General features: G+C 45.1%; 1 protein-coding gene across 16 annotated transcripts in view; it reads left to right on the top strand.

Moving 5' to 3' along the window:
• Positions 1-27,767, top strand: part of KIF1B (kinesin family member 1B) — a gene marked incomplete at its 3' end in the record, with an annotated part of 308,482 nt that overhangs the window by 178,401 nt on the left and 102,314 nt on the right. For all 16 annotated transcript variants that reach the window (XM_082274494.1, XM_082274493.1, XM_082274505.1 and 13 more), the window contains 7 exons: positions 9,492-9,571; positions 12,035-12,110; positions 23,897-23,976; positions 24,064-24,170; positions 24,870-24,953; positions 25,044-25,224; positions 26,417-26,489. In XM_082274494.1, the coding sequence (XP_082130620.1) occupies positions 9,492-9,571; positions 12,035-12,110; positions 23,897-23,976; positions 24,064-24,170; positions 24,870-24,953; positions 25,044-25,224; positions 26,417-26,489 (681 nt within the window). The remainder of the gene's footprint in view (positions 1-9,491; positions 9,572-12,034; positions 12,111-23,896; positions 23,977-24,063; positions 24,171-24,869; positions 24,954-25,043; positions 25,225-26,416; positions 26,490-27,767) is intronic.

Genomic DNA, 27,767 nt, shown 5'->3' with positions numbered 1-27,767 from the left:
CTTTTTGGGGGGTCTCCCTGGTGACTCATGGAGTCTTTTGAGCATGTTTCCCCACCTGATCCCCTCTCTAAGGCTGCGGGGTCCTCTGGGTCCCAATAATCTATTGATGCACTGACGGCGGTCCTGGAGTCCTTTGTGTCCCAGGTGGAGGTGGTTTTCAGGCGACGGGATAGAAAAAAGTGCCCCCTGTCTTCCCCTTCCTCATCTGTCCCATCAGATCCTGAATCTGATTCGGCCGCTGCAGACGTGAGTCACCCTGCTGGGTCTGCGACCACGTGCCCGGAATCCTCAGATAGTGAGGATGATTCCTCCACATCTGCAACCACGCACGAAAAGGTACTGGTGGACACACTGATTGTGTCTGAGCGTTAGACCTGGAAAATGGAGGACGCAGCTGCAGGTGCGACAGAGGCGCAGGTTCCCTTTGACACTCACAAGCCATTCAGAGCGACAAAGGTGTTTCCTTTCTCCGCCTATTTTGACAGAATTGTCGCTAAAGAGTGGGGACGACCAAAGCGTCCCCTTGGTGTCCCTAAGCAATTTGCTAGGCGATACCCCAATGAGGAGTACTTTATTTAGAAATGGACTGTTCCACTGGTGGTGGACCCTCTGGTTTCCAGGTTGAGCAAGGCATCCATGATTCCAGTTGAAGCGTCCCTGGTCTTTAAGGATCCAGCTGACAGGAGGGCGGAAGCTGTGGTCCGCAATATGTACACTCTGGCTGGTTCGGCACTTAGGCCGGTATTCACCATTGCCCTTGTGTCACAAACTCTGACTGAGTGGGCTAAGCTTTTACGCCGTGACCTGGAGAAAGAGCAACTCCCCCCTGCCTTCGCTGAGCTGGCGGACCAGGGGCTGCAGCTTATCTGTGATGCCTCTTTTGATGCGGCTCAGCTTTCTGTTTCGGCAGTGGTCCTTTGGCGTGTTTTGTGGCTGAAATGCTGGTCTGCGGACCAGACTTCTAAAAAGGCCTTGACTGATCTACCCTTTCAAGGAGTTCGCCTGTTTGGAGCTACCCTGGATGACATCATTAACCACTTGCCGACTGCCTAACGCCGATCTACGTCGGCAGTCAGCCCCTCACAGGCAAAGTGACGTAGGGCTACGTCACTAGCTTGTGAGGGTCTAGGGAGCGAGCGCGCGCCCCCGCTCCCGCGTGGTCACGGACCCCCCCGCGCGTGTGACCAGCGGACCCGATGTCCGCCGGTCACTCGGCGATCGGCGGGGGAGAGGGAGAATGTCAGGCAGCTTGTGTAAACAAGCCACCTGTCATTCTCCTCGCTGTAAAGACACTGATCAAACGGATCTAGTATGTAGATCCGTTGATCAGTGTCCTTACAGCTCAAGCCACAGCCAATCACAGTAGAAAGCACGCCCCTAGGGACACACACAGCCCCTCCCTCCCCAATAAAGTTAACCCCTTCACAACCAGTGTATTTTTACAGTAACAGTGCATATGTATAGCACTGATTACTGTAGAAATGTCACTGGTAACCCCAAAAGTGTCACAAATGTCAGTCAAGGGTCCGATCTGTCCGCCCCAATGTCGCAGTACCGCAAAAAAAATCGCAGATCGCCGCCATTATGCGTTAAAAAAAAAAAACAACAGAAATGACAAAAATTTTTCCCTTTGTTAGTAAACGCGATAACTTTTGCGCAAACCAATCAAAATACGCTTTTTGCGATTTTTTTTTTACCAAACATATGTAGCATAAAACAAATTGGCCGAAAATTTTAAAAAATTTTGATTTTTACTTTTTTTTGGGGGGGAATTTCATATAAAAAAATGTGAAAAATATTGTTATTTTTGCAAAATTGACGCTCTTTTTTTGTTTATAGCGCGTGATCAAAAAATCGCACAGGTGATCAAATACCACCAAAAGAAAGCTCTGTTTGTGGGAAAAAAAGGACGTCAAATTCGTTTAGGTACAGCGTCGCACGACCGCGCAATTGTCCGTTAAAGTCACGCAGTGCCGAATCGCAAAATACCCCCTGGTCAGGAAGGGGGTAAAATCTTCCGGGGCTTAAGTGGTTAAAGGTCTCACAGGGGAGAAGAGTACCCTTCTTCCGCAGGCTACTAAGGGCAAGGACCCTTGTAGACGTGGGCCCTCCTTCTCGGCTCATAAGAAGTTTTTTCGTCCCTCAGGGTCGAATGACAAGGGCTCAAAGTCTTTCAGGGCCTCCTCTGGAGGATCCAAACAAACCTGGTCTGGCAAGCCGAGAGTGGGCTTCTCCAGACCCGCGGACAAGGTTCCTTTAGCATGAACTCCGCAGTCTCTGGACAATCAGATCCGGTTGGGAAACGAAAGAGTCCCTGATATGGTGGCTTCGTTCCCCGGCGCTTCGGCTGGGCAAATCCTCTTCCTCCCCTTTTATTGGACAGTGGTAACCACGGATGCCAGCCTGTCCGGCTGGGGAGGCGTTCTCGGCAAAAATTCTGTTCAGGAGATCTGGACACTGGAAGAGTCCGGACTACCGATCAATGTTTTGAAACTCTGAGCAATCAGACTGTGCCTGGACCATTAGACAGATCGTCTTCAGGGATGTCCAGTGCGCATTAAATCGGACAATTCCACGGCCGTGGCTTATGTCAATCACCAGGGGGACACAAGAAGTGTCCTGGCGGCTCTGGAGGTAGCCAGCATTCTGAGGTGGGCAGAGCGGTTCGTTTCAGCCCTCTCCGCTGTACACATTCCCGGGGTGGAAAACTGGCAGGCGAATTACCTCAGTCGACAGGCGTTGGACCAAAGGGAGTGATCCCTTCATCCGGAGTGGTTTCATCTGTTGTGTCTCCGGTAGGACATCCCCGAGGTTGATCTGTTGGCGTCTCGGCTTAACAGACAGGTGCAGAGGTTTGTGGCAAGGTCACAGGATCCTCTGGCGGAAGCCACAGACGTTCTGGTGGCCCCGTGGGTCCAGTAACATCTGATTTACGCCTTCCCTCCTCTCAAGCTTCTGCCGCTGCTCTTGCGCAGAATCGAGGCTGAGGGGATTTCGGTCATTCTAGTGGCCCCGAACTGGCCTAACCGGTCTTCGTACGCTGACCTGGTGCAGCTGGTTGCCGATGTCAGTTGGAGACTGCCTCTCAGGGAGGATCTCTTGTCCCAAGGGCCGATCTTCCATCCTGCTTTACAGTCTCTGGCTTTGACGGCCTAGTTGTTGAAAGCCAGGTGCTGAAGGATAGAGGTTTGCCTGGGTCGGTCACAGGATCCTCGGGCACACGCCACAGATGCGCTGGTGGCCCCGTGGGGTCAGTATCGTCTGATTTACACATTCCCTCCTTTCAAGCTTCTGCCAAAATCTCTACGCAGTATCGAGGCAGAAGGGATTCCAGTCATCTTAGTGGCCCCGGCCTGGCCTCGCCGGGCTTGGTATGCCGATCTGGTGCTGCTGGTTGCCGACGTTCCTTGGAAGCTTCCCCTCAGGGAAGATCTGCTGTCCCAAGGATCAATCCTCCATCCTGCTTTACAGTCGCTGGTTTTGGCGGCTTGGCTGTTGAACGCCAGGTGCTGATGGATAGAGGTTTTTTGAGTCGGTGTTTCCAAGCTAGGAAATCTACTTCTAGAAAGATCTACCATCGTACTTTGAAGTCGTACATTGCGTGGTGTGAGTCTCTTGGGGTTCATCCTCGCTTTTTCTTGATGGTTCAAATCTTGACCTTCCTTCTCGCCCTTTCTCGATGGCTCGGATCTTGACCTTCCTTCAATGGGGGGGGGGGTTGAGCAGAATCTGGCCTTGAGTACGATAAAGGGGCAGGTGACGGCCTTAGCTGTCTTCTTTCAATGGCTCATTGCCACATACTCCCTGGTGTGTACTTTTCTTCAGGAAGTTAGGCACTTGGCCCCTCCAGCGTGGTCTTCGTTGCCAATTTGGTGCTCTCAGTCCTCCAGAAGCCTCCTTTTAAGAATCTTCAGGAGATTCCAAGTGCTTATGCTGTCCCAGAAGGTGGCCTACTTGGTGGCTATCACCTTTCTGCGCAGGGTGTCGGAATTGGCGGCGTTATTCTACTTGGTGGTTCAGAGATCAGGTGGTTCTTCGTCCCTGTCCGTGGTTCCTTCCAAAGGTTGTCTCTGATTTTCATTTGAATGAAGACATTGTGTTGCCTTCCCTGTTTCATAGGTCAAAACATCCAAAGGAAATTGCCTTGCATGCATTGGATGTGGTCTGGGCAATTTGGGTGTACCTGGCAGCTACAAAGTCTTTTAGGAAATCAGACTAACTATTTGTGCTCACGAATGGGCCTCGGAAAAGGTTGGCCGCTTCCTCTGCGACCATTTCCAGATGGATCAGACAGACAATGATTCAGGCTTATTACATCAGGGGTCAGGTTCCTCCTTTCCCTGTCAAGGCCCACTCTACTCAGGTGCTCAGTGCCTCCTGGGCCTTCCGTCATCAGGCGTCAGTGACGAAGGTTTGCAAGGCGGCCATCTGGTCGTCAGTGCACACTTTTACAAAGTTCTATAAAGTGGATGTGTTGATGCTTCCTTTGGCCGCAAGGTTTTGCAGGCTGCTGTGTTAGAGGACCTGGTCCCCTTTGAGGGGTATTGTTTTTTTCAGGTGAGCTCCAGTTGTTTTGGTTGAGCTCCTGTTTACCTGATTGGCTATAGTTAGCCTTGGGAATTTCTTTTTCTCTGTTCTCACCCCTCATGTTTAACACTGCTTTGGGACGTCTCAGTGGTTAAGAGGATCTGGAGCTGTGTCTGTCAATGAATGAAAGAGAAAATGTGATTTTTGACTTACCATAAAATCCATTTCTCTAATGTTCATTGACTGACACAGCACCCATCCCTCTGTGGACTTGTAATTCTACTGAAACTAAACAAAACAGAGTACCTACAGCAGAGAGTTTATGTTGGAAGTTTGCCCCCTGGGACTGCCCATAGGTGTAGCCAGACTTTTTTTCTGCCTAGTGTTCTACTCCTGTAGGGGGCAGTATAATGGTTAAGAAGATCAGGAGCTGTGTCCGTCAATGAATATCGGAGAAATGGATTTTATGGTAAGTCAAAAATCCCATTTTTGTTGTGTTACAACCAAAAACGTAAATGTGTTTTATTGGGATTTTGTGATAGACCAACAGAAAGTGGCACATGATTGTGAAGTGGAAGGAAAATGATAAATGGTTTTCAACATTTTTTTTACAAATATCTGAAAAGTGTGGCTTGCATTTGTATTCAGCCCCCTTTACTCCGATACCCCTAACTCAAATCTAGTGGAACCAATTACCTTCAGAAATCACCTAATAAGTAAATAGAGTCCACATGTGTGTAATTTATTCTCAGTAGACATACAGCTGTTCTGTGAAGCACTCAGAGGTTTGTTAGAGAACCTTAGTGAACAAACAGCATCATGAAGGCCAAGGAACACACCAGACAGGTCCATGATAAAGTTGTGTAGAAGTTTAAAGCAGGGTTAGTGTGGAATGGGGAATAAGAAAAATGGACTTGAATAGCACAATGACAACTCTCAAAAGCTGTCACCTAAGCAGGGTTTAGGTTATAAAAAAATATCCCAAGCTTTGAACATCTCACAGATCACTGTTCAATCCATTACCTGAAAATGGAAAGAGTATGGCACAACTGCAAATCTACCAAGACATGGCCGTCTACCTAAACTGACAGGCAGGGCAGGGAGCACATTATTCAGAGAAGCAGCCAAGAGGCCCATGGTAACTCTGGAGGAACTGCAGAGATCCACAGCTCAGGTGGAAGAATCTGTCCACAGGACAACTATTAGTCGTGCATTCCTCAAATCTGGCCTTTATGAAAGAGTGACTTGAAGAAAGACATTTGTTGAAAGAAAGTCATAAGATATTCGTTTTCAGTTTGCGAGAGGCCGTTTGGGGGACACAGCAAACATGTGGAAGAAGGTGCTCTGGTCAGATGAGACCAAAATTGAAATTTTTGGCCTTAAAGCAAAACGCTATGTGTGGCGGAAAACTAACACTGCACATAACTGTAGAACATAGTGGTGGCAGCATCATGTTGTTGAGATGCTTTTCATCAGTGGGGACAGGGAAGGTGGTCAGAGTTGATGGAAAGATGGATGGAGCCAAATACAGGGCAATCTTAGATAAAAACCTGTCTGCAAAAGACTTTAGACTGGGGCGCAGATTCACTTTACAGCAGGACAATGACTCTAAACATGCAGCCATAGCTACAATGGAATGATTTAGATTAACGCATATTCATGTGTTAGAATGACCCAGTCAAAGTCCAGACCTAAATCCAATTGAGAATCTGTGGCAAGACTTGAAAAATGCTGTTCACAGATGCTCTCCATCCAATCTGACAGAGCATGAGCTATGTTGCAAAGAAGAATGGGCAATAATTTCACACTCTAGATGTGCAAAACTGGTAGAGACATCCCTAAAAAGACTTGCAGCTGTAATTGCAGAGAAAGGCGGTTCTACAAAGAATTGACTCAGGGGGACTGAATACAAATGCACGCCACACTTTTTACATATTTATTTGTAAAACATTTTGAAAACCATTTATCATTTTCCTTCCACTTCACAATTATGTGCCACTTTGTGTTGGTCTATCAAATAAAATCCCAATAAAATACATTTAAATTTTTGGTTGTAACATGACAAAATGTGGAAAATTTCAAGGGGTATAAATAATTTTTCAAGGCACTGTGACTGCAGCTATAGCACCAAAAAAACATCAAATTATCTGGTAGAGGAGGAAGGTGCATGGAACACCTGTGCATCCCATTTGGAAGAAAATCTAGTCTACAGATAGTTACTCCCGTGTGAATGAGGCTTTAGACTTTAGTTGACCATTGATCCTATGATGGCCTTCCATATTGTTATCCTAACAGCTTTGTATTTTAACAGCAAACTTCCAACATAAACTAAAACCATCATTGTAAGAACATAGTGCAGTATTTACCGCCCTACCCTCCTTCACACTTACCACTTAAGGGCTTAACACCCCTTATTTTTTTGTAAGATCTTCCCTTCCCTGTTACCATGCCCACCTTGGATGACACCCAGCAGAAACTTTATATCACAGCAGTGGTGTTGGGGGGGGGGGGGTCATAGAAATCCAGAAAAGTTTAACAACAGTGGAGCTTACTATAAAACAGTGCCTTTACTTAAGCTTCAACTTCATATTTAACTGTTAAGCGGAAACAGCCCTTTAAGTAGAAGATTTTAGGAGAAGAGGCTGCTGACCTCCGTCCTTGCCCTCCCGTCTCCCCCACCCAGCCTTAGTACAATGCAGACAGTGCGCAGTCTTTATGTCTGGACAGTCATGCTATTGTATGCGGCCTATAAGAGGCTCCGGCTGCAGCACATTACATTTGTATGCAGAAGGCGAAGAATAGGCCTATTCTTGGGACCGTTTCCACAGCTCTGCAATCACGCCACCACACTGCCTGACATAAACAGGAACTTCAGCATCAGGAATAAAGAGCCAGAACAACTAAAGAAATCCTGGTTTCCATAGAAATCCTGTAATGAACTTGCAGAAAAATTAAAACAAATTTTAACGTTGTGAGAAATTTATAGTTTCTCTAACGTTTATGTTGTTTACTGCAACCTCATGGTCCCTGTGAAGTTTAAAGCTGAATCCTATTATATCTGTTAAAAAAAAAAGATGAATCCGTGGCAGATCTAATAAAAAAAAATGTAAGTTATAAATTTTTGAGTAAATCTGTAATTGAAGCGCCGCACTGTATTATTGAAGTCCAGATACAATAACAGGCTTTTACAATGACAATGTGTTTCTGGGGCTGTACTCTGCCCCTTTCATTGGTGCTGAAATGTAACATAAAAAGTATTATCTATTATACATATTAATGTACATCTATAAAAGGAGTTAAAATATATACTAAATTACATTGACATAAAAAATTATACCACCAATCATCAAGAATGCAATCCTCCAAATTATTAATTAATCGGTAACCTATTTGAATTTTTTTATTTTATGTATTTACTAAAGCAAAACTAAAGACAGAAATACTTACCTCAATGGTCTGATGCCTATGAGGTCCCTTGGCGGCGGCGTCTTGTACCTGTTTTTTTCTGGGTGTCAATCATCTGTCTTTTTTGATTGGCTGGTACAGGATGACATCACTTCCAAACATGTTGCGGGGTAATTCATCCCGTCGCACTGGTACTGTGCTAGAAATGTAAGTGGAGCTGCTCATGCATGGCTCCTTTTACATTCTGCAGGGGATTGCTAACAGGCAGGTATGTTTATTTTATTGCAGAAGAGTCGTTGCGTTTCTTTTCTGCAATGAAGAGCCTGCCTGTTGACAAAAAATTTTAAAATTGTGCTTAGTTAAGCTTTGAAATCATTTAATGCATTCTTATGTGAATCCGCTATAAAAACTGGATTGTGTCTTGATATCAATCTCTTTCCATCATGTGCTCCGCTGCACTTAGATTGAAAGAAAGGGAGGCGGGAACTTGGAGCCAATCAGACGCTCTACTACTTTGCATAATGCTGCCTTTTCCCCTTCCTGAGCATGCTTACAGGAGGGGAGAGCCAAAGACAGGGGCTTAAAGCGGAGTTCCGGCCTATTTTGCAACTTTAGTGATTCCTGGAGTGCTCGCTATGCTGATCAACAATTGGGCATTTTCAATTTTTTTCGGGGGTCCCTTACCTTATTTTCAGGGCATTTTTGATTGTACTCCCTCCTTCTCCCCCCCTCTGTGGCCACGGCCACCGACATGACTTCCGCCTTTGCATTGCATCCTGGGAGCTGTTTGTCATCACTCCCAGGAGGCTGGAATCAGGAAGAACTCCCAGAACACTCCCTGGAATCAGGAAGAAGGGCACAGCAGATTACACTGCCGCTTCAGATGCCCACATCTAAGATGGACGCGCTCAGACAGCGTTTTTAAAAGTAAGATTTTGACTAAAACCCAATACTGTATGCCTTGTAAGTATGAGAATAGCAGTTCTGTAAAGGGCGATGGATTAGTATTATAGGGGTATTTTTAGTTAAAAAAGGTATTTGAGGCCTGAACTCCGCTTTAACTGCAGAGGAAAAGTGTCTGTGTCACATCACAGGACTGATTAAACAGATTTCCAATGGTTTTGGCAGGAAAGGCAGTTCACATGCATGTATTTAAAATTAAAGGGGATAACTAATCACAGGTTGCAGGCAGTTGATACAAGTAACCTAAATAAAAAAGCCTCATGTCCGTGTTGGGTGTAGGGAATGGACTCCCAATAAGAGTCCATTTCTTGCCCCACTCCACCCAGAATGAGGTAATGCTCTTAAGTGCTAACCTTTTGCACTGTTTAAATAGTTTCCACGTAGTAAGGTTCCATGTAGTAATACATCTTTCTTGCTGTTTACATTTAGGTCAGAATTTTTCTGTTGCGCTTAGAAATGTAATAGTGCTAAGGCACTGTACTTCCCTGTGCCTCATCGATGACACCGGTGCATTCTGACAGCTTGGTTCAGTTGGAAGGCTTGTAGAAAATGAATTCCTTGCTGACATTTTCCCTATTTATTTTTCTAATCTTTAGGAATCAGAAAAAATTATCGCAGAGCTCAACGAAACCTGGGAGGAAAAACTTAGAAAAACCGAAGCTATCCGCATGGAACGGTACGACATGAGAAATCACTTACTGTTGCTTAATTAGGACCGAGAGCCATGGGCCTTGAGCAACAGCTCTGAACGACCAACTAAAAATCATCCTTATCGGATGTGACAATGAAAGTGTCTTTGGTTGCTGTGGGCTGGTGCACTTTGCACATCATCTGTGGTTTTATTAAAGTGACCACTGCCTTATTAAAATTCATATTGCCAGTAGAAATTCTTTACAGACTATCAGTAGATGCATTCATCTATTTTATGAAAATTTCTGCATGCTCCGGGAGCTTTTGTACCCCCTCAAGCACAAAGCATGCTGATATCAACATTGCTAAGACCCAAGATATGGCTAATATATACCAGAATGCAAAACCGCAATGTAAAGTGTAATTTTCTTTATTCCGCTCGCTCAGAGATGATTTATTTCAGAGAGCTTGGCAGCATAATTAGTTATCATGATTATGTCTCTCACACAACATCTGTCTGTATTACTGGTCAAATATTGGCTTCTTCAGTTTTGGAAAGTGTTATGCTAAGGCTGGGTACACACTAGAAGTTTTTTTTTTTCATTCATCCCAGCAGGATGAGCGAAACAAATCTCCATGCTAAAGCCTGGTACGCAGTATGAGCAGGTTGAATGAAAAAGCCGATGTACTAACGATCCAATATTAGTACAGCGATCTCCCCCGCTGAGCTGTTGTGTTCTGACAGGCCCCCCTCCCCTGCCAGAACACTCCGATCAGCACTGTGAATCATTGGCTAAGAGCGTTGATCAGGAGCTGGTTGGTTTCTGGTTTTCCAGCATGCACATCGGCCAGCTTCTGTCAGACCTGCTGGCATATTTTTTTATTAAACCGTCTGATATCTCCCGACATTCGGTCCGTGTGTGCAGGGCTTAACACAAGCGATGTTAGTGCGCCAATCTCCCCCGAATGGGCCTTTGTGTTTTGACAGGTGGACTAACCCCCACCAGAACACACTGATCAGCGCTCACAGCCATTGGCTGAGAGTGCTGGTCGGATGCTGGTTTTCCAACAGGCCCGTTAAACAGAAGCTGGTTATTGTAGAACAGACAGCTGTACAGACAAGCCTAAGGCTGGCCATACATTATACAATTATCTTATTCAATTTCCTTTAGATTTACCTTCAACAATGTAGTGAAAGGGCTTGCCTGATTAAATGCAAATTAAAAGTTTTTAGGTTTGACCTCATATTGTATGGTTTTGGTAAATCTAAAGGAAAATGTAACAAGTCGTCTGATTTCTGCCTAACCGACCATTTTCAGACAGTTTTTGGACCTCGTGTACACAGCTTAAGATAAATGTCAGATTTACTTAAAGCGGAGTTCCACCCAAAAGTGGAACTTCCGCTTTAGGGAGTCCTGACCCCCCGACATGCCACATTTGGCATGTCATTTTTTGGGGGGGGGAGCGGGTACCTAGTTTTGACAGGTACCCGCTCCCACTTCCGCTCGGAGCGCCGCGGCGCCCTGAGCGGAAGTTCTCCTCTCCCCCTCCCTCCCTGCAATTTTCTGGGACACGTCAGAGGTCCCAGAAGATTGCCGGCCAATCACGGTGCGCAGCGCGACTCGCGCATGCGCAGTGGGTACCCGGCTGTGAAGCCGCAAACTGTAACAGCCGGGTGCCCACAGCAGTGATGCCGAGGGAGAGGATCGAGGCTTCCGGCGGCCGCATCGCTGGACCGTTGGACAGGTGAGTAAATGGCTGGAACTCCGCTTTAACTGCCGCCCTCCCTAGTTGCAGATTCCTTCTGTTTCTTCTGCTGCTCTGTGCGGTTGCTGGAAGTGAAGGGGGCAATCCCTGGATGGGCGCAAAAGTCAAAATTTTGGGCTTCCACAGGGTTTAGGACTTTCTTCTTGTCCCCTTTTGTCAGTGCTGAGTTTCTGAGTGGCTCAACACCAAGCACCAGCACTATCTTGTGGGAGAAAGGGAAGCGAGTCATGGGATCCGCATACCTGGAAGGACTGGGTATATTGGCTAGCCATAAACAAAAATGGCAACCACCAAAATTTATAACTAACTTTTAGAGTAAGGTGCACACCTTTGCACAGGGAAAACAAAATAAAATGTATTTCCCACCACGCTTACCAGCTAGACAGAAAACAAAAAACAAAAGTTGCACTGTTTAAAAATGTGCATTAAAAACAGAGGTTTTAGTTGCACAACATTTGCAAATATATATGGAAGCCGCACTGCCCAGTCAAAGCCTAACTCTAACCTAGTCTATAAGAGCCTCCATGTTGGAGTATATTTAGCAATGGATAAATTAAAGACAGGAGACTGCCCATTCCTCTTTAGAAGTGCAAGGACCCACCAGAAAGTAGCCCACAATGGCATCTAAAGGTGTCCAATGTGTCCATGTACCAGTTCCAGTAAACTGAACAAAAATGGCAAACGCCCCAATTTTTAATTTGCTTTAAGAGTGGGGTGCTCATTTTTTTTTTAATTATTTCAGGGAGGCGTTACTGGCGGAGATGGGTGTGGCCATACGGGAGGATGGAGGAACATTGGGTGTCTTCTCTCCGAAAAAGGTAAGGTTCTCAGTTCATTATGGAAGAACTTGAGTCAAGTAGGTGATGCAGAACTTTGAAATAAAGAATCCATGGCCGATTGCTTCATTAGTAAACAGTGATCCACTTTGACTTGAATGGACTTGCAGTTTAGACATAGGTTTATCATAGCCTAGATTACCGGAGGTTTATTGCTTTGGTACCAAGTCAGTGGATACAAGTTGAAGAGCTTTATTAAAGTGATTGTAAAGTTTTGTGTCTTTTTTTTTTCTATTAAAATGGCAAACATGTTACACTTACCTACACTGCACAGTTGGTTTTGCACAGGGCAGCCTGGATCCTCCCCTTTTGGGGTCTCTCTTTGGTGCTCCTGTCCCCTCCCTCCTATTTAGACCCCCACAGCAAGCAGCTTGCTAGGGGGGCACTTGAGCCCAGCTGCAGCTCCGTGTATCTATTCACGGAGGTGCTGTTCGGCCCAACCCCCTCTCTCTCCTGATTGGCTAACTGAGTTTGATTGACAGCAGCAGGAGCCAATGGCGCCACTTTTGTATCTCAGCCAAACTCGGACGGCTGAGGCAATCGTGGACATCGCTGGATAGAGAGGGGGCTTGGGTAAGTATTAGGGGGGCTGCTGCACACAGAAGGCTTTTTATCCTAATGCATCGAATGCATTAAGATAAAAAAACCTTCTGCCTTTACAACCACTTTAAACAGTAGTGTGCTGTAACTCACACCAACTAGTCGAATTACATTTTATCTTGCTGACTGCAGAAGGCTACTACAAACTGTTACCTGATAGGAGGCTATGGATTATATATATCTTTTTTAATCAAACAGGTGCCCCTTAAGGAATAATTGCACATTAACCACTTTACCACCGGAGGATTTTGCTGTCTTACGTCTGGGCCATTTTTGCGATTCGGCATTGTGCGAATTTAACGGACAATTACACGGTCGTGCGACGCTGTACCCAAACGAAATTTACGTCCTTTTTTTCCCACAAACAGAGCTTTCTTTTGGTGGAATTTGATCACCTGTGCGATTTTTACTTTTTGCGCTATAAACAAAAAAAGAGCGTTTATTTTGAAAAAACAACAATATTTTTCACATTTTTTTATATGAAATTCCCCCCAAAGAAAATGTAAAAATCAATTTTTTTTTAAATTTTTGGCCAATTTGTTTTCTGCTACCTATGTTTGGTAAAAAAAATCACAATAAGCGTATTTTGATTGGTTTGTGCAAAAGTTATTGCGTTTACTAACTAAGGGAAAGATTTCTGTCATTTTTGGTGTTTTTTTTTTTTTACCGCGTAATGGCGGCGATCTGCGATTTCTTTTTTTGCGGGACTGCGACATTGCGGCGGACAGATCGGACCCCTGACTGACATTTTTGACACTTTTGGGGGTACCAGTGACATTACTACAGTAATCAGTGCTATATATATGCACTGTTACTGTAAAAATGACACTGGCAGGGAAGGGGTTAATTTTATTGGAGAGGGAGGGGTTAATGTATGCCTGGTGCTTACTGACGTGTGGGGGGGGAGGTGACTGAGTGAGTCAGGGACAGATCGAGGGTTCAACTATGCTGAACCCTGCCTGTCACTTCTCCACACTCGATTCCCCGACGATCGGGGAAGAGCAGCGGCGATCGCCGCTGCTCCTCCCCTGTTCCGACTCCCGCTCTGACATAATACAGCGGGAGCAAGGGGAGTGTCTGACGACGTAGGTCTACGTCGTCAGACGATAACGAACCACTTTGCCGCAGTAGACTCAACGTGAGCAGACGGCAAGTGGTTAAAAAAACACATTAGCCTCTTTATTTGATTCAAACAAATTAAGATGGGGATCACAACACCTCACCTTTTTTCTTTACTGCATCTGTCATTTCATGTTAAATTTTAAGGTATCCTACCTTTATCTAGTATGGTAATGTGAATAACAGTGACTCTTAAGCTGGATACACACTATACAACTTTTGTTGTTAGATTTCCTTTAGATTTACCTTTTCTATGTAGTGCAAGGGCCGGCCTGATTGCATACAAATTGAAAGTATTTAGGTCTGACCTCATATTATATGGTTTTGGTAAATCTAATGGAAAAAATCTAAAGACAATTGTATAGTGTGTATGGCCCATTAGACCCTTTTTACATGGGACAGTCAGTAGGATTTCAGCTCACATATCCCCTGCCGATCAGAGCAGAGCGGGAGAATGACACATAGGTGTTTCCTCAAACTAGGAAATAACGACCTTCACTTTTCATTAAGTCCCGGTTCACATTTGTGCAATGCCGGAATGCTGCAAATATACAGCGTGTTCACGCATCGCATCCGCACCCCTGGCAGTTCACACTGCCATATGCGATACGCAGGGGGTGTCAATTAAAAGTTAACTACACCCCCAGTTGAGATCGCAGTGCAATCTGCAAGTTCGCACAGAATCAGATCGCACTAGTGTGAACCACCATGCGATCCGATTCTGCTGCGGGAAAAAAAAAGGGTTATGTGCGAGTTTAGTGTGAATTCAGCCATACAAACTGTATGGCTGAAATTTGCACCACACAGAGATCACATGTAATTTAGGAGCATTGCCCTCCGAATTACATGCGATCTCTGTGATCGCACTAATGTGAACTGGGGCTTATACCCAACTACCCTCTGATCCCATCTGCCATCTGTTTTAGCGGACCGGATTGGACCTGGAGGTAGCAGGTGTAGACGGACTTGTGTCCATATAAATGCATGAACCTTCTGATCAGGTCTACCTGAAAAACTGACAACGTATCCCCAAGTGAAAGGGGCCTTAGCTGCAATATTATATATAAAAGGGCATTCTAGCATTCCTTTTGATTTGCATGCTCTCTAAGCTAGCACAGATGTGGCTGGCATGAAAATCTAGAGGCAGGTTGAGGATGCTTTTTTTTTTTTCATCTAACACCAGAAAACATTGCATCTTTAGTGTATATCCTTTTATACTTGTTTTTTAGACACTACATTGAAGACTTGCTAAATAGAATCCATGATTTTTGACATTAAAACAACTTAACATATCATTTACCTTTTGGTTTTGGACCACAAAAATGCTCTTATATTTTTTAAAGACTTTCTTTGTGATGTCTTATGTTACCGTCAGTAAATGTGTCCACTGCATCATTTATCACATCTTGAAGTGACCTTTCCTCCCTCTCCATTTCCCAATCCACACAGCAATCTCTCCTCCCTGATCCGCTATAGATTTCCTCTAATGTCCTGTCTTTCTTTTCATATATTTCGCTGTCAATGCTCTCCTCTCCTCCAGATCTCCTCCATGATCTTTGATGAATATTTTGACTCTCTGTCCACAGATCAGGTCTGTCCATCAACTCAATTCATGAGCCAGCGATAAATGCTAATGCCTTTTGGGCATCTTTTTTTACCCATCTAGCTGGTAAATGGTTAATTAATAAACATTAGGGACGGAGATATCAATAAAGTGCTGATATTTTTCAGGACTTATCGAGCTGAGCTGTTTTTCATAGTATCTGTAATTAACCAGAAGATGGTTGTGGCTCATGAATTACTGTCTTTTCATTGTGATAGTAGTGACCTGTAGCATACATCCATCAATACAGAGTGTAGATTAGAAACCCCAAATCTACAATGCAAAGTCCCCAAAGATTGGGTAAGTGGATGCTGAGGAAGGTGAATTACTCATTGGCTTCTTATGGGCTGGACCTCAAAGGAGATTTTTGTAGCTCAGTAATGCTGCTAAAATATGGAGCATATTGATCTCTTTAAGCTACACCAGTAGCAACAATTAAAAATGAATCCTAACTGTGTTTCACAGTAGTATCATGCAGCTTGTATATTGGGAACTATTTGTTCAATCTGTATGGGCGATTCTACTTACCAGAATCTACCTAAAGCTAAAAAACTAAGCTGGCCATATTGTACATAAAGAAAAGTTTCAATAATCGTGTTGCAAAATTTGACATCATTAAAAAAAATTGACAGGCCCTTTTATTGCCCCCAGTTTCAACCCCTGTCCTAAAGGAGAAGTATAGCCAAAGCTCGTTTGGCTGCTGTACTTCTGTGGATCACAGGAGCGCAGTTGGTTCTGCCCTCCTGTGATCCATTTTCAGCAGACGGGGCTGAAGCCCGCTTTCGGCTGATGTCATGGAGCCTGTCCAGGCTCGGGCAAGATCGTGACAATAAAGTCTGCATCTGCCCACATGCCTGGACCGGCACCAGGCTCAGCCTATCAGCAAGCCGCTGAGAGCCTGAGCCAGCCGCTCCCACCCCCTCCACAGCCCAGTGTTCCAGTGAGTGCAGGGGGGCAGAGCAGAGAGCTGATGACTGACAGTCTGCAGGTCTCTGCACAGGGAGCTGTGAGAACTGAGCACCGGCGGTGTTTGATCGCTTAGTCCTCAGTGTTGAAAGCTCTTGGGGACAGATGCAGCATCGGACTGATGCTGCATCCACCTAGGTAAGTATGATTCTTAAACAAAAAAAACCTATACATCTCTATTAGGGCTCCTTTCACATCTTGCAGGTGCGATGGAGCATGGACACTTTTTGCACGTTCCCGCCTTCGCATTTAGGACAGCCCTTTATATTTCAATAGGCTGTCCTACACATGAGAAGTGCACAAAAGAAGTGCCTGACCCATTTTAAAAATTACATTGTATCAAAACGCATGCATTTTGAAATATGCTTTGAAAGATGTTTGGGGAGCCATTTAAAAGCCATTGCAGGAAAGCGTGCGATGTTGTGCATGTTCCCGTGATGCAAAAGTGTGAACAAAGCCTGAATGATTGTTTTTCTGAAAAGACAGACCCTCAATAAGCAGATCCCTAAATTCTGCTTATTGAGCTCATAAATTCGTAGAAGACCAGATGAAGATTTTTAATAAACTTTCCAAAACGTCTCCTGTCGTTATTTACACACACTGCCTTTTATGGGGTGAATGGGTAGGGGTACAGTGTACCCCATACCCATTCACATAGGGAGGGGGTCCGGGATCTGGGGGGCCCCCTTGTTAAAGGGGGCTTCCAGATTCCGATGAGCCCCCTGCCCGCAGACCCCCACAACCACCGGCCAGGGTTGTGGGGATGAGGCTCTTGTCCTCATCAACATGGGGGCAAGGTGCTTTGAGGTGGGGGGTGCAGAGCTCCCCCTGCCCCAAAGCACCAACACCCCCCCCATGTTGAGGGCATGTGGCCTGGTATGGTCCGGGGGGGGGGGGGGGGCGCTCGCTCATCCCCTCCCCCTTCCTGCCCTACCGGGCTGCATGCTCGGCTAAGGGTCTGGTATGGATTTTGGGGGGGGACCTCACGCCGTTTTTTCGGGGTGGGGCTACCCTCAATTTCCATGCCGGACCCAAAGAGCCTGGTTTGGAACCTGGGGGGGACCCCCACGCCGTTTTTTTTCCCATTTTTGGCGTGGAGTTCCCCCTTAAGATTCTCACAGTGCAAGTCGCGCCGCATCCGACTTGCAGTGCGACTTCCATTCAAATCAATAATCTCCCATAGGGAACCATTGATTTTGAATGGAGGCAGAAAAAACGTATAACGTGGCTGAACGTATGTTCATCACGTTCGGTCACGTTTGGTCATGTTCAGCCGTGTTTCTGCGTTTCAAACGCCGGGAAACACAGGTTCGAACGCAAATAATTGCGTTCCAAAAAACGTCCCTGAACTCAACTGCCTGCAAATGACTGTAAACGACCCTGTGTACATGGACAGATAAGATAACATGTAGATGGGTTCAGGGGCTTCTAAAAAAAATGCCCAACTGCTCCTAAACGACCATTTACAACGTCCCGTGTACATGGAGCCTTACCTGTCCAGGGATCCCGCGATGCAGGCACCCGAGCTGATTCATCAATCGGCTTCGGGTTCAGGCGCCGGGATTGTAAATAAGGCAAACCGGCAGTGAAGCCTTCAGGCTTCGCAGCCGGTTTCCTACTGAGCCATGTGCGAGTTGCACTGCACTTTCTGAATGGTCCCGCTGTCTTCTGCGACCTGTGTGTGTCCCAGAAGGGAGCAGGGGGAAGGAGGAGGGGTTGGAAATGTCATAGATCAGCGATCTTATCCGGAAGTGAGAGCTGGTACCTGTCAAACCCAGGTACCCGCTCCCCCTAAAAAAGTGCCAAATATGGCAGGGGAGGGTGTGTACAAGTGGAGCTTGTGGGTGGAGCCCCGCTTTAAGGAAGAGTGAGAAAGGAAAGCCCTGGTGATTCCACACTACTGAAAATACAAATATTTTTGTATTACTGATTGTGATTTTGAACAGCTTGTATTTCTTCCAATATATACAAGGTGTTCTCTGATTGAATGATGTGGAGATTGTGATATCACTGTCTTTCCTTTCCACCTCCCCTAAAAATTGAAAAAAATACAAGACATTGAATGGTGACAGTGCTGAGCGAGTGCCCCCTGTGGTAAGTGTAAAGTGGGGCAGAGGCTCTCATAGAACCTGAGCAGGACTCAGAAGATTGCAGCTATCACTGTGATAGCACTGACTACTACAGTGATTTCCCCAGCAGTCCATCAGGTTTGAGTATTGCATACTTATTGGACCAATGTAAGTGTGCATTACAAATATTTCATGGAGTACAGTTTTAGAGAGTCAGTCTGCCCAAAATGTTCAATTTGGTTGGCCCTTGTATCTCCCTCCCACTGGGCTTTCATAGCTCCCTATAACTAATCAGAGCCATTTAACAATATTCCAGCATAGAAAGTGCAAGTCCAAGGTAATACCAAGTGCAGTGCCAGTCTAATTTGGGAATTCAGTACTAGAGATCTCATTACAGGAATAACCTATAGATAGAAAAAGCCACTGGGGATTCAGTCCTTCAGCATCTACCTGAAACACTATTTTTGGGGTGACCACCCCTGTAATTATGGAAATTTTGTTTAGATATCTCCCTAAATTTAGTTGAATTTGTCGTTCATTGGCATTTTGTTAGTGTCCCTTTTAGAATCCTGTATGTTCCCATGTTCTGTCTAGTAGGGAAGTTTATCCGTCTAGATTAGAAGGTGTCATGACATGCTGGGACTTGTGGTTCTCTAATAGCTGGACTAGCTTTGATTATTTCGTGGAGCAGTCATGCGCCCATGGATAAGATTCAGAATCGTCTGTGTTGAAATCCTGGTATTTTTTTATGCTTGATTTGCATTAAAGTGAACCAGTGGCCAATCTAGGAACATTAAAGTATTTACTGTACAGGTTCTTAGCAAGCAGTAAATGGGCTTTAAAGGTGAAATATGGCCAAAGTTTTTTTGGCTGTACTTCTCTTGGGAATCGCAGCAGTGCACTTAGATCTGCACTCCTGTGAACCGTTTTCAGCCGATAGTAGACTAAAGTCTGCTGTCGGCTGACATCACTTAATCAGTCCTGGCTTTGGAGAGATCCAGAATTTAATGTCAAGATGCACCCAGATCCCTGACCAGCAGTTAGCTCAGCGTCTCAGGACTCAGCTGAGAGCCTGAGCCAGCCTCTCCAGCCCCCTCCCAGTGTGGCTCCCCAGTGAGCGCTGGAGGGGCAGAGCAGACTGCTGGTAACTGACAGTCACCAGCTCTGCTCAGTGAAGACCGAGAACTGAGCAATCAACGGTCTTTGATCACGCAGTTCTCTGTCTTAGAGGCGAAGATGGATCGATGCTACATCCCTCTAGGTGAGTATGTATTTTCGTTTTTTTCCATTTCTGAACTTCTCTTTTAAAGCAAGACCACACTGACCTTTGTAGGTGCAGATACTCTAGAGCAGGGGGTGTCAAACTCAATTTCATCGCAGGCTGCATCAGCATTATGGTTTTCCACAAAGGGCTGGTTGTATCTGAAAGACTAAATGTCCAGAGCACCCCATCCCCTCTTACATCAGATGTCAAGAGCCCCCCACCATCAAAAGTCAAGAGTCCCCAACCATCCTTTACTTCACAGTGCACCCCACTTACCTGCTTCCTGCAAGAAGCTGGGGTAAGAGCTGGGAAGCAAAAAGTGTAAGGTCTGGAGGAGGACCAGAGGAGGGCTCGAGTCAGCTGCCTGAGTCTGCTGAATGCTAAGACTAGGGGAGGCAGAGATGAGGGGCTGCCGTGGCTTCACAGAGAGGCGCAGGATCTGCAGGAGGCATTCTGTCCTCCTCTCCACTGCCGAATCCTGAGACAAGTTGATGGTGGAGATGAAGGGAGTGCTGCAGAAGGGTTGAGAGGGCCCTATGAATTGGCCTGGAGGGCCAGATTTGGCCACGTTCCTTGTGTTTGACACGTGCTCTAGAGCAATTTATCTTCAAAGTTCACAGCAGAAAGATCATTTCAGCTCATCTCTCTGCTCCAAACAGCTCTTCTCTCCCTGCCCCCTCTCACAGTATTGATTTGTCAGAATACGAGCCTTCTAATATAAATGCAGAACAGATGTTTACATTAGAAGGTGAGATGTTGAGAAGCTAACCAGAGCTCAACTTCAATTATGTAAATTTAAGATGAATTTCTCCACAGTGACTACAGCTACATAGGTGAGCAAGGGATTATTTTAAAAGCTAACTCCATGTTCTCTCCCTTAGCAGCTCTCACTTTTAAAATAGGTTTGACTGTGCAGGGCCCGGACTGCATAAACATGCCATTAATTCACAGAGATCTGTAAATGGCAGATGGACTTGTAGCTCTCAATGGAACTTGGGCGCAGTGACCACTGCTGTTAGTCTGTTGACACTTCCTCTGGCTGTCTAACTGAAAGTCTGTACCTTGGTATGGACAGGGAGCTGGAGGAAGAGCCTACAGGAATCTGGCATTGCACCTGTGATCTATTCATTGTGGGTGCAGTCTTGCAGGCTCCTATGCAAAAATAAAATTGCACCTTTTTTTTTTTCCTGCAAGAATTTGTGCATTTATTATTTTTATAAAGGCTGGTTTAGCCTTTAAAGCCCATTTATTGTTTATTAAGATTATGTAATTGCTTGAATGTCCATAGCCTGGCCACTAGTCCATTTTAAGCCCCATCTCAGCGGGCCAGATAAATAGAAATGCAGCATAACACCTAACCAGACCCTGTGGTATGTGTTTATTGTGTATTGAGCCAATGAGCCAGCAGCAAGTTCTGGATGAGTCTCAGAAAAAAGCATGGAACAATTCTGATCAATGGCTAGAGAGTTTGACAGCTAGTAACCTTCAAACGTTTTCAGAACTACAAGTCCTAGCATGAATTGACTGCTCCGAACCCTATACCTTACTGTTTTGTATAGTCCAGAATATAACATTGCACAGGAAATTCTGTCTTCTCTAGAGCTGTGTGGGTCGGCTCACTATTATCATGCTTTTCATTTCATCTGTTGATCATCGCTCTCATTTCATCAACCAATCATCGCTCTCTACTTCCTGGTCACACAGATCTTATCACCCAGTCCATGTGATCTGTTCGCTGACTCTAATGGGGTCTTTTCCCCAAAGAAGGTTTGTGCTATGAATTAGATTGTCTTGTTAGAGAAGAACTGAATTGTTTAAGGGGGGTGTCATTGTATGAGGGGGTTCTGATCTGTGTCTGTGAGTGAAACAATCATCCCCTCTGTGCCAAAGGTCTGTGTTATATCATAGTTGTCTTTGTATATATATATATATATATATATATATATATATATATATATATATATATATTTGTATTTATTCAAGAGAAATTGTATTTTTAGTAGCTTTACATTTTTTGTCTGTAAATTTTACTTGAAAGTAGTATTAAACCCCAAACCAAAAATGTAATATATTACAGTTTATCAATCATTAGATGTGGTTGCTGCATTTGTTTTCTTTCTTTATGCTTTTTTTTCCCCTGGTGATCCGGCCAGTTACGTACCTCCTGTATTAGAGCAAGCGCCCCCACTCTGGATAAAGGAGAACATTGGGGCACCTTTGGACAGCAGCGGGAGGGGAGTGTTAGATGTACTAGCAGATTAAAATACAGTAACAAATTGAGGCCAGTGCACATATGCTCAGTCAGTGCCGGATTACCGAATAGGTAACAGGCCCCACTCTGTTTAAGCCTCGATTCACATTTATGCGAGTGCGGGAAGGCTGCGAATCCGCAGCCTGTTCCCGCATCGCACACGCACCCCCGGCAGTTCACACTGCCATATGCGATACGCTGGGGGTGTCAATTTTGATTGCATATCGCAGTGCGATCGTGCAGTTCGCACAGGATCGGATCGCACAAGTGTGAACCGCTGTGCGATCCTGATGCGGCTAGAAAAAAGGGTCCCTGTGCATGTTTGGAGCGGCTGCGGTGCGAATTTAGCCATACAAAGTGTATGGCTAAACTCGCACCGCACAGCCGATCGCATGTAATGTCGGAGCAGTGCGCTCCGATATTACATGCGAACCCCGCACACGCACAAGTGTGAACCGGGGCTAAGGGTCCCACAACAGCAGATTAAAATAATATTGATTTGATCTTCAAAGAAAATTACAATGAAGCTTTCTTAAATTGTTTACAAAAGATATAAAAAAAAATGAATTCACTCAAACAAAAAATTTTACATTAAAGACTCTATAGAGAAAATCTTGTATTAATGTAATGTACCCAATAACAACTTGAAGGAGAAGTACAGCCAAAGCCCGTTTGGTTGTACTTCTCCTGTGGATTACAGGAGTGCAGTTTGTTCTGACCCATTTTCAGCAGACAGCGGGTTAAAGTCTGCTGTCTGCTGACATCACAGAGCCGCTGAGAGCCTGAGCCGGCTGCTCCCACCCCCTCCACAGCACATCATTTCAGTGAGCACAGAGGGGCAGAGCAGAGAGTTGCTGACTGACAGTCATCAGCTTTCTGCTTGGGGAGCTGTGAGAACCGAGCGATCTGCAGTGTTAGATCGTTCGCTTCTCAGTGTTAGAGGTGTTGGGGGACAGATGCAGCATTGGACCGATGCTGCATCCACCTAGGTAAGTACAATTATTAAAAAAAAAAGAAAACCCATGCTTGTCTTTTTAAAGTCCATAAACGATAGACATCAGGTTCACATTACAGTTTGCCTCTTAAAAGCTTTAGATCTTTTTACGGCTGTCATTTTGTAAAACATTTTGGCGCGGCCTACGTACGTGTAATGTACATTAGTCATGGTCATCTCCATCTAGAGGTAGTCAGTTAGAGGAGCGCCCAAAATCAGCAATAAGAATCCCACTTTGATTTAAAAGATAGTTGTTTTATTGGTAGCCGAAAATATTAAAGCCAACGCGTTTCGGGGGAACCGACTCCCCCATCTTCTTCTCCATCTAGAGGCTGACGTGCACACTGCTTAGTTTAATATTATCCCACCAGAGTGCGCCCATGAGAAACCTCCAGAAACCAGCAAGGGGGGCCCTAAGGTTTTGACTGCCTAGGGGCCCCCACAGAGTTTAATCCGGCCTTGCTCATAGTGAACATGATAACTGGAGTGAGCAGAGGGATGACCTCATACCTGTGCTGCTTTCCTTTGATTGGCTAGTCAGCAAGCCAAGAGTGTGCCTGGGTTCTACTGTAGTACTTTTGCTGCAGAGGAGATCAGGGACCTGAATCACAAAATTAGCTGCACAGATTTAAAGATCCTTTTATCGAGTAAAAGGGTTCCTATACATATATTTAAATTGTGTAACTAGTTATTTGTCTGGAATTCAGCTTGAAGTTTTACAGGGAAGTCTCATTTTTTATTGGTTGGAGTGGATTGCATAGTCTTATGAGTTGGACTTTTATGTGTTCTGTTGTAAACCTGTGCTGTAGATTTTGGCCCCAGAACTGTCGTTGGCGGCCGCAGGCGGGTTTTTCATTCGAAACGTGGAAGATTTATGTTAATGACTACACTCTATTTTGCAGACTCCTCACCTCGTTAACCTTAATGAAGATCCTCTCATGTCGGAGTGCCTTTTGTATTACATCAAAGATGGTATCACCAGGTAAGCCAACATAGTATGTAATTGCACACCTCGGTTTTTGCTTCACTGTTACTGCTTGACATAACCTCTGCCTTCTTGTTTCACCAGGGTTGGTCAGGCAGATGCAGAGAGGCGCCAGGATATTGTGCTAAGCGGTGCCCATATTAAAGAAAAACATTGTATATTCCGCAGTGAGAGGATGCCAAATGGAGAAGGTAAAGGATTCAAACAAATGTTGTACTGTAGTGGGACAGGCTGAGGTGTCAAATGACTGCACAGTTAAAGTGGTTGTAAACCTCAGACATGAAATATGAACAAAGCATATCCCTCTATAGTGTGTACCTGTCTCAATTAAAAGCACTGAGAGTAATTTCTGTCTGCTGCTTCATTCCTCTGCTATCAGCATGAGTCACTTCTTACAAGTTTTCCTGACCCCAAGAGAAGAATGGTGACAGAGGAGGGACCTCCAGCAGATTGACAGCCTCAGCTTTGTTCCTGTGAGCTGTGTGGAGGGGGGGGGTGTCTCTTCCCTCCAATCAGCTCTCAGAGCTCGCCTCACTGAGCTCTGCAGAGTGTGACTTCAGCTCTCCGTCCCCTTTTTTCTTAACTCTCAGACAAGCTTTTAAATTCAGCACCTTGAACAGATGTAGAGAATATAATGCTATAGATAAACAGGTACAACTTGTGTAGGAGGATTTGTTTCATCTCCTATTTATCACCTGAAGATGGTCCCTTCACTGGGTATATGTAAGGGTTTACAACAACTTTAACACAACTTTTCTTCATATTGTTCAGTTTTGAAACAAATTATTTTATGCTTTGAGTTCATCCATACCAAATGTACTTTTATTGCATTTGGGAATCCAAAGAAAATACTCCTTCAGCAGCTGTTACTTATCTCTTCATTCCCTTAGTTGTCGTCACATTAGAGCCATGTGAGCATTCAGAGACTTACGTTAATGGAAAGCGGGTTGTTCTTCCTGTACAGCTGCGTTCCGGTAAGTAGGAAATTTTTCACTGTATGTTACTTCAGCCTCCGAAATGGTCGCCTCACTGACTTTAATCCTCCTTCCATCTCATTCTTACAGGGAACCGAATCATTATGGGTAAGAACCACGTTTTCCGTTTCAACCACCCCGAGCAGGCTAGGGCAGAGAGGGAGAAGACGCCATCAGCAGAGACGCCCTCGGAGCCTGTAGATTGGACATTTGCCCAGCGTGAACTCTTGGAGAAACAGGGCATTGATATGAAACAGGAGATGGAGAAAAGGTACATGCTCTTTAGTGCCCCAAGCTATTATTACCCTTATTCTACTCTCTATGGCTTGTGCAATAAGGAAAGAGCATAATACACACAACCAATCGGATTTCATTTTTAAATAAACTTTCCTGAACATCAGTCTTCTTAGATGCTCTATAGGACTTATATTTGGTATTTAAATTGTGTACTTATTATTATATTTAACTGAGCATGTTGACCCCTTTCTGCCCAGCCCCCCGTCCCTTTTAAATAGAGACTGTACGCCTCGGGGGTGATCATGTGACCACTGTAATCATGAGCTGGTCCCACTGGCTACTGCTTATTAGTGGGGACCAAGAGCTGTCTTTGACAGTTCAACCTCTGTGCTGGGAGCACGCAGTGACCACGCTCCCAGAAAAGAAACGTCAGCCGGCCAATAGTGCATATGTGCAGTGTGTGGGAGTTATAGCCCACCCTTTTGTCACTGTACATATGTGTCTTTCAGGCAGCAACAGGTTAAAAATGGCCAGCTTAAGATTCCTCTGTGTATGGCTGCCTCTAGGGCAGGGGTGTCAAACTCTGTTTCATCTGAGGCCACATCAGCATTATGGTTGCCCTCAAAGGGCCAGTTGTATTTGTAAGACTAGATGTCCAGAGCACCCCATCCCCCTTACAGCAGCTTTCAAGAGCCCCCCACCATAAGAAGTCAAGAGTCTCCCACTCTATCTTACATCAGTGTGCGCCTCCCTTATCTTGTGCTGCTGCAAGGAAGAAGCTGAGGGCGGAGCAGGGAAGCAGAAAGTGCAGGGTCTGGAGGAGGCTGGAGTTACCTGACGGAAACTGCTGAATGCTGAGAATGGGGGATGAGATGAGTGCTGCTGCGGCTGCACGGAGAGGTACAGGATTTGTAGAAGGAGTTTTGTCCTCTCTGCTGCTGACTGCTGAGAAGGGGGGCAGAGGCGAGCCTCTCCGTGGCTGCATGGATAAGGGCAGGATCTGAAGGAGGAGTTCTGTCCTCCTCTCTGCTGCTGACTGCTGAGACAAGGTGGGGGTGGAGAGGAGGGAGAAGGGGGATGCGGCAGCTTGAAGGCGAGGTAGGAAGGCCACATGAAATGGCCTGGAGGGTCGCGTTCGTCCCACAGGCCCTATGTTTGACACATGTTTTAGGGCATTCTTAGGACTGTTGTAGCTGATGGCATTTTTCTCTTATCTTTTCCTGCAGGCTTCAGGAAATGGAAATTTTGTACAAAAAGGAGAAGGAAGAAGCAGATCTCCTCCTGGAGCAGCAGAGACTGGTAAGAGTTGCATTGCTTAATTTCCTCACTGTCGCCCCCCTGTTCTCACTGGCACTTTTCCCTCACACCTTGTAGCATGACCACACTTCTTAGGCCTACACATTGGATCTCAGCTGCTTAGTTAGGCTATATGTCTACTTTGTACTCTTTAGTGTTATGCAGCTTCTAAACCTTTGCCATAACCTCTGTGGGCTTTTCCAGATCCTTTTTTTCATATGCACTAGGATACACTTTAATGAGGGGTTTTTGCATGAAAGGGCCTTTTTACAACAAAACTAGCAGTGCACAAGTTGACTCCTAATATATGGTCAAGCTAGTATTCTCTGTTTATTTCAAAAACACAAAACTTTTTGTAGTGGTCGACGATTACTTATTGCATCCAGTCAGAAATCCGATTTCAGCAGTTGGTAGCAGTCCATGAAAGCTGATTTTGGATTGATACTTCGCCTTCTGCTTTTGTCAAATAAAGGGACAGTATCACCCATTTAAGACCTAGGCCTTTCCAATTCTTTAGGAACTATAACTCACACCAACTCCTCCCAGTATGGCTGCCAAGGGGTAGTTATACAAGTTGTTAAAATGAATCTATGGGCAAAATCAAATCATCTAATTTTATACCTGATGCAGTTTGTCAGTGGCATTAACACAGAAGCCTTTCTCTTTTTTTGTTTTTCTGTTTCCATCCACTAAGATACGGTATATTTATTACCTGTTGATCCTACCACAAGAGCTGGTATTTGTCTACTTCCTTTAACAGGATGACAACACTGTTTATTCTGCAGTGCAATTGCACAGCAGCGTTGTCACCCTGGACATTGTATTCTTCAATGGACATGAAGTTTCTAAATGGACTTTGAGCAAGAAACAAATAAATTAAAGCATAACTCCACCTAAAACTTTAAACAGAAGCAGTTTTTCTCTTATGGAAAGAAGACTTAACGCATATAAATAAAAGCTAACTATTGTAAACACCCCCACCAGTGTTATATGATTCGTCCTCTTTTCTCTGACTGCCACTTTTGCTAGGGAGCTTTTCAAGGAAGTGTTGAAGTAATAGAACTGCTGGCAGGAACAACAGTTAGGCCTCTTTCACACATACGGTCTGTTCAGATCCGCCTGTCAGTTTTTCAGGAGGATCTGAATGGACGCCCCATGCATCTCTATGGGGCAGCGGATGTCAGCGAAGACATGTCCGCTGACATCCGATCCGATCCTGTCCGTCAAATCCGGACGGATGCAAACCCTATTTTCCATTTGTCTGGCGAATCGGATGAGAAC

This window comes from Pelophylax lessonae (genome assembly GCF_965119305.1).
Source record: "Pelophylax lessonae genome assembly, chromosome: 12".
Taxonomy (NCBI): domain Eukaryota; kingdom Metazoa; phylum Chordata; class Amphibia; order Anura; family Ranidae; genus Pelophylax; species Pelophylax lessonae.
The sequence above is the reverse complement of the archived record's forward strand: the minus strand, read 5'-3'. Positions and strand labels throughout refer to the sequence as shown.